This window comes from Henckelia pumila, chromosome 4, assembly GCF_033568475.1.
Source record: "Henckelia pumila isolate YLH828 chromosome 4, ASM3356847v2, whole genome shotgun sequence".
Lineage (NCBI taxonomy): Eukaryota > Viridiplantae > Streptophyta > Magnoliopsida > Lamiales > Gesneriaceae > Henckelia > Henckelia pumila.
Window position 1 is genome coordinate 31,732,266 of NC_133123.1, and position 8,231 is coordinate 31,740,496.

General features: G+C 31.2%; 1 protein-coding gene across 1 annotated transcript; it reads right to left on the reverse strand.

Moving 5' to 3' along the window:
* Positions 1-3,747: 3,747 nt before the first annotated feature.
* Positions 3,748-4,911, reverse strand: LOC140866035 (LOB domain-containing protein 37-like). Its single transcript, XM_073270895.1, has 2 exons — positions 4,578-4,911; positions 3,748-4,458 (listed from the first exon to the last, which is right to left on the reverse strand). The coding sequence occupies exons 1-2, from the start codon at positions 4,759-4,761 to the stop codon at positions 3,995-3,997; spliced, it is 648 nt and encodes a 215-aa protein (XP_073126996.1). The 5' UTR covers positions 4,762-4,911; the 3' UTR covers positions 3,748-3,994.
* Between the last annotated feature and the right edge of the window lie 3,320 nt (positions 4,912-8,231).

The following is an 8,231-nucleotide window of genomic DNA, read 5'->3' on the forward strand; positions in this document are numbered from 1 at the left end:
CTTTCAATATATGTGATCGAGTAGCTCGCGAGCTACTCGATCTTATATAATATAATATAATATAATATAATATAATATAATATAATATATATTTATTTATTAATATATTATTTATTTATATTTATTTATTTATTTATTTATTGAGCTCGAGCTCGAGTAACTCGAACTATAGTCGAGCTCGAGCTCTAGTACAAAAATAATTATTCGATCGAGCTCGAACTCGAGTTCGAGTAGTCAAATACAAGTCAAGCTTGAGCTCGAGTAGCATACTCGATTCGACTCGACTCGATTGCACCCCTAATCGAGTATATAGTTTTATAAGTTTTCGAGCTAGTTTACTCGATAAATGTTTGATTCATAGAAGTTATCAAACTCCAACCGAACTGGAAAGTATGTTCAAATACTTTTCGATTCAAACTCGAGCCAAAATTATTGTTTTTGATAGTATGTGAGTCGAAATATTTTATTATTAACGTAATATAATTATATTATATTATATTATATATATATATATATATATATACATTCGAGCATTTCACATATTTTGTGGTTTTGAGCTTTCTTTCTCGAATTTTAATGTTCGAGGAGTACTGTCGTAGTTTGAATTGCTCGTGAATAAGTTCGAACATTTGGATTTAAACTGGAACCACAATTTTTGAAATTTATAGCTTCAGATCGAGCTTCGATTCGAATATAATTAATTCGAGTCATAAATCTGTGTTAATATTGTTCGTTTCACCTCTAGTGCCCACTTCTTATAGGGGGGAGTTCGACCCTACCCCATGGGGTAGGTTGAACTCCCTCATTGGTCCAAATCATGTGGATCCCATATTAATAATGTACCCCATGGATTTTATCCCCATGGGATATGTGAAAACATGTTATTGGAACATGTTAGCCCCACATCATTTGAACCAATAACATGTTTCCACATATCCCATGGGGTAGGATCGAATTTTTCTCTTATAGGATACTTGATAGTTGACATTCTTAAATTTTAGTTGGTTTACATATTATTTATTTGAAATTGGGTTTATGAACTTATTATCTGAAAAAAAAAATAGAATTTTATTTGCGGGTGCATTATTTTCATTATTGATTTGAAATATGGCACCTCGATTGAGATTTCATTGTCGAAACTCGAAATTCCAATCGAGCATATATAGCATGATTTGAGACCTTCTCCCTATTATATACCATATACATAAAAACTCCTGTAATTAGATCTTGCGGATGTCACCCATAAAAAATAATATTTTTATTATAAATATAAATAAAATTGATAAATCTCAAAAATAAAAATCCATAAAATCGTGTCGCAAAATACATACTGTTCATATTACCCTCGTGCTCGTGGTTTAACATACTCATTTTCTCAATAGTCAATACAACACTTTCGTAAAATAATGGGAAATTATCCTAAAATATATATATAAATAAAATAATTCCAAGGAATGGGAACTTATGAGATCTCACACAGCAGATCATATCAAATCCATGATTGAAAAACATATATTTTTGAGACCACACATTTTTTCCCTTAAAATTATAATTGGGAAAATTGCATATATCACCCCCTGTGAAATTTCGAGTTTGCTAATAACATCCTATGAAATTTTTTTAAGCTAATAATCCCCCATGATTCAAAATTTGTAGCATACACACCATTTTCAATTAAAAATTGACAAAAATACACTTACTTAAATAAATAATTAAATTAATTTTGTTTTATAATTCTATATTTAATTGAGTAAAATAATCAAATTTTATTTAAATAACTATGAAAATTATATATAATTATTTTATCATAATATTTGTCATACACGAAATATATTTTAATATTAAATTGTATTATAACGTTAAGGGCATTTTAGTCATTTTTTTGCCAGATGGGGGTGTATGCTACAGATTTAAAATCATAAGGGGCTTCTAGCTCAAAAAAATTTCATAGGGGGTTATCAGCAAACACTCGATTATACAGAAGTGATATATGCAATTTCCCAATAGTATTTAATCGATCATTGCATATAATATCACATTCTTAATAATGTTACATTAAAGTATCATTTGAAAATACATACAACAATATTAAAATGTCAACATTTCGCATTTGAATGTTCTCTTACATTCCTAAAATTTTCAAAGTTTGATTTGTCAATCTTATCAAGCACATGATTACGACTACGTACGATCAAACACGACGACGAACACGAATTAAATCTTTAATGATTAATGTTAGCATAAATATACTACGCCCTTATTAATTTTTTATTTTTTATTTTTTTTTAAAAAAAAGTTGACCCCGAAGAGGACCCCATTCCACATGAGTTAGAGGCTCATTAGCTCATACAGAGAGTAAATCGAGGAATGTGCACGGCCTTATTATGCATACAAAGAAGATGGAGGAGAAATTGAGTCCAGAATTTCCCAAATCTAACTATTATAATGAAGATGATTATTATAAAAACCACAAATAAAATAAATTATACTATTTTTCAAAGTTAGATTTAACGTAAGTAGGGCCCTTATCCATTGACTCCTTAGCTCATATGATCCAGAATTGCAGACGCCTAAAAGTGGGGGACTCCAGAAAAATAATTAATTCTCATCCAAATAATTTAAGACAAAATGCCGACGTGGACCGTACCACTTGCTTCCACTTGAATTGAAAATCTACTGTATGCTCTATTTTGTCCCCACTTTCCTTTGTATGTATACGGCCACACTCTATTTTTCGATTTTTATTATAATCTACGATATAACGTAAGTTCGTGTTTTGTTATTATATCAATGATATATCGAAAAAAATGAATTAAATTGCAAAAAAATAAAAAAAACACGAATTATAACTGAAATTCAACGACATAAAAAAATCGAAATTTGTCGAAGACGAATATTTAATTTGCTCCGAAAAAAATGAAATTTTTGGTATATATATATATGAATGATAGTAGAATATACATTGATGCACGTCTCTTGCACACTCCAAAAGCCAACTCAGTTTTTTCTTGCGATATATATCTATCTTTGCCCCTCCAAGAATTAAGCTGTTGTGTCCGCCGAAAGGTCCCCAAACACAATATTTCATTCATTAATAAAAGCCAATTAAACTCAGTTCCTTTCACAACTTTCAGCTTCCAAACCCTACCTCCCATTAATATTTTGGATTTAAAAATATTTCAAAGAAAAATGTCCAATAATTTTCTCGATCCGTGGATAAGTACGAATGGCTTGTTAATTTCCCAAACCCCACTTAATTCTTGGACCATTCTGAGGTGTGGTTTAGTCAGCATTTGACCCCCAAGAAACCAGGATTAATTGCATCTTTCCAATGGGATTGGGATTGGGATTTGGGGTTGATTCTTCAATAATTCCTTAGGATCATCAAATAATATTCTCGGGCAGCATACAAATATATATATATATATATATATATATTAAGTAGTCAATTTCAGTTTCATTATCATAACTTACTGAGAAAATTGGAGAATATATGACTTCATAATTACTAGTTTATAAACATATTCTTCATAATATGCCTAACATCACATTGTAAATTATTGATAATAAAATTATCAAGTTAATTGTTCCTCAGCTTCACGTAAGTATTAGTGTCAATTGCATTAGGATTTTCACTTGATATTTGAATTTAGACGAACAAAAATTGAAATCATGCATGATATTGATATATACATGTGTGTGTATTTACTATTTAGCAATGATGGAAGATTAAGAACGAGAAAGATCGGTATTCAAGCCCAACAGTCATTAGGCACAAAATAATTAAATTACAGGCAAACTTTCATTTTCCCCTCCTTTTCTGTTACAGCGCTGCACAATAATTAAGAAGAGAAAGAGAGAAATCTCGCGCCTGGGAACCTACAAATTTCTCGCCGGAATTAATAAAATTCCCGGAAAATTCGTTCCAAAGAAAAAAGAAAAAAGATGACAAAAAGCTAATAGAAAATTTAGCTTTTGGGACCTAAATTATAATTTAAGTGAAGAGGTTCAGAAGTTTATAAGCTTCGTTGGGTGGTTGATCTCCACAAGTAGTGGTCATAGATTCTTCCGAATTCATCGACGGGCTTCCGAGGCGCCGCTTTTCGGGTAAAGGGTTTGCTTTTTTTCCCTGGAAACCAGCTGATAGACTGAGGTCCAGATCGGAGAGCTGCGTGATCTTCGCCGGATCTTCGGGGAAACGGCGGCGTTTATGCGCCTTGGACCTCGAAATCAAACCAGGGTCTTGAATCTTGAACATGTTTGGGCACTCGGAAGAAGCGTCGGGGTCCGATTCATCGCCGAAAATCTGCTGGATTGGCTTCAACGCGCCACCGCGTAGGACTGTCTCCACCGCCGCCTGGCAGACGTGCCAGTTCCCGGTCCACAGAAGCCCCACCGCGCCGTTGACGGGGTTCACCGTTCGTCCGGCTGCTTCGAACAACAGGGACTGAAAAAGAGCTGCACAAACACAAACACAAACACCTTTAGTTTCATTATTGTCTCATTAATTTATTACATATGACCGAATCAAGAAAACCCATCGAAATGATACAAAAGAAAGTGTGGCAAGATTTTACCAGGCCTTTGATTTTCCGCGACGTTGGAGATGAAGGACATAAGGCCGGCGCGGCCGAAGAACTTGGCGACGAAGACTGTAGCGTGGCCTTGAGCTTCGGCGGAGTCAATCCACTGTAAACAGGGCCTCAAAACACAAGTCTCACTGCACCCCTTTCGAAGAACCCGGCAGCCATTACAACTCATGATCTCTTCCAAAAATAAAATCTTGCACAAGACCAATTAATTACCAACATGCATCAAATAATTTCAAGAAACAGAGAGAGAGAGAGAGGAGAGAGGGGGAGTGGGGGAGAAGAAAGAGAGGTGGATATATAAAGAAGAAGAAGTGGAGAATTGGAGAAGAGGAAGAGTGGGGTTGAAGTATGTATTGTATTGTATTGTATTGTATTGGAGTAGATTTTAACCAGAGTTAGGTTAGCTGAAGGGAGAGGAATAGGATATGGTTTCGTGGGGTTGGGTTAGATTCCAAAGTGTTGGGCGATAGCGGCTGCGTGTTTCCGCGGATGGGCGTCCCTCCACCGTTGGATTATCAATGACATCGTGCATATCTAGATTCTCGATAGCTTATTGCTTTTTCTTCTTTTTTTTTTTCTTTTTTTTCTATTTTCATCATCACGATCACAATTTTTTTTTATAAACAAAATATTTTCAACTTTCGATTTATTTCCCCCAACAACGTTTTTTCTAAAAAACCAAACAAACTTTATTATATTTCTTTAAATATAAAAAAAATTGTTGAGAAAAGTTTTACGAATTAATTTTGTGATGGATCTCTTATTTAAGTCATTTATGAAAAATATTATTTTTATATTAAAAATATTACTTTTTAATAATATATTACATGTAAATTATTCAATAATTTTTTAAAATATCTAAAAAAAAAACAATTTCTCTCTTTTGGCTTTTTAATTCAAACACACTCTAAAAAGTTAAAGAAAAAATGAAATTGAATAATTTCGGGCTAATTACATTATCTTCCATGTGAAAAGTCTAAACGATATCAAAATCTCTTAAAAAATATTATGAGGCTAATGAATCTTTTATTTTAAAAAAATATAACACATTTAACTTCTATGTTTTACAAAGACACATTTATCCCTCTGATAAGAGGTTTTCTGCTAAATTTTTTAAAACATAGAGTTTGATATGCTATTAATTTATATAAAGTTATTTTTTATTTTATTTTTCACAAAAATTGTTGATGCAATATTTAGCCCGAATAATTTATGATGACAATAAAAAATTAAATAACTTTGATACGACGGGCTGAAGGCCTGAAAGATAAGAACGAAGGCACACCTAATTAAAAATTATTTTATTATTTGTAAAATGATAATTTTCAATTTTTTAAATTTTGAAATCGAAAATTGAACTGAAAAAACCATGTAAACCAAATCATAAAAACGGTAAATTTGGCCATATATATATATATATATATATATATATAAACCATTTAATCATAAACATCATATTATCGGGGTAACGCAAAAAAATGACAATTTTTCATGATTAAAAAAGCCATGCTATGTTGGAACTTTGAATTCACTTTAAACAAAAATTTAAAACTTGAAAGTAAAAACTAACTCAAATTTAATGACATTTCATTTTATATACCTTTAATTTTTTAGTATTTTAATATAACCCTTTTAGTTTTTAAAAAATACTCATTTAAACTTAAGCTTATATATGTTTTTTTTAAAAAAAAAATCTATTATGATCTTATAATTTGATTGGAGACACTTCACTTATGAATTCTAAAGCACAACCCTCACCATTAAGCAACCAAATATGAATAATATGGCACGACCAACTGAAAAGATTCTCATGATATCACATGATAATTATGTACATAATTAACTTTATTATCAGAGATGCTTTTAGATATATATAACATATCAGAGAAGTTTTTGTATTCACTAACTTTTAGTACTTTTAAAGTTATGAGCTAAAGTATATATATTTTCACGTATTTAACAAAAAACTTTGACAAAACTTTATAATACTAAAACCATTCAAATCCATACGCATCTAGATATCTATCAAATATAACGTATTCTGTTAATTCTCTCAAACACAAAAACTCCGTTGAGATTTTCCATCGATTATAATTTTGTGAGATGGATATTTTACTCGATTCGACCTTAAAAAGTATTATCTTATTAAATGCTAAGGAAGACGTGGTTTCCTAATGTAAGGCCTAATTATTTCATTTACGCATATATTATTAATGTAGATTTTGTTCTAATTAAGAACGCAGCCCCCACCTGCTAATTTTTCATGGATTGCATAAAAAAGTTTACTATACGTAAAATGGCCATCCTTTTCGACTTAATTTAACACTAGTGTTGTCCACGTATCGTGTGATTATGAAACTGTGCTAGCAATTTCAAGTACTAAGACCAATGATCCTTACTAGATAAGCTTGAGTGGGTGTTTCGATGGATTTGAAATAATCGTGTACAAAATTGTAGTGCAAATATCATGATTTCCATATGTTGTGTATCTATGAACTATTCTGATTATTTTTATTGTCAAAATTAGATCTTAGTTTTATATATTTCTTTCAAATTTTTTGTGAAAGTTTATGTGTCGTTAATTTTGTATATGTTAGCTTCACATCGACGTCAAGACAAGTTCTCATCTAATACAAGACCCAAATTACAACTTCAATATATACGATAATCTGTGTGAATTCAGCAAAACTTTCTTTAATTTACTATGCCAAACTTTCAATTTTATCAGCAACGAAGTTGTTGGATCAAACGAAGAAATAATCGCAATGTTTATTTAGTCAATATTGATTTTGTTTTTGGTTTTTTTTAATGACATAAGGAGTGATTATTTATTTTACGTGAGATAGAACTTAGTCTCTGTTTTATCGAATCGAAAAAAAAGGTTTACGTCTCAACCCCACTAGGGGTGATGGGTGGACAGGTGGTGGCATCAATAATTGTATTGTTGGTTCCTATTTTAATTTTGGATAATATAGCTTTAATTAATGATCATATAAAAATAATGGCTCTTTGAGAAACTAGAAACTTATGAAGGATTCTGGATTTTTGAGTTGAGTCTACACTCTGCACTAACTAAGTCATTGGATCTAATTACCCTTACGGCATTGTACGTTCTCATGGTAGCATGAACACAACCTAGGATTTTGGTCACGTTGGAATTGAATTGATTGTCTGGCTTACAAAGTCGTAAGATTATTATAATCTTTAAGAATAACTTAAATATTTGAATTGTCATTTTTATTTTATACTCTATAAAGTATATATAAATCCGATAATAAAATTATTCTACCCAAGATTAGACAAAAGGGGTGAAAAAAGTCACTTGACAATTTGTTTCAAAAAAAAAAAAAAAAGTCACTTGACAATTACGAGTGAACACTAAATTAATCGTACGAGTAGCTATCATATGATCAAATCAAGGGGAATTGTGGGATAAAATTCATTTGATAATTATTGAAAGTTTATTCATTATTCTTGAACTTGTGGTTATAATTAATCTTGTTTGTTGGATTGGGTCCACCGTGGATATAGCTTTACCCGGCACCATTACACTTTACCTAATAATTTTTACAATTGCGACATGACGTTTAAACTTTAATGCTAGCTTGTGCAAAATTATGATTTTAATCTTATGTGTTG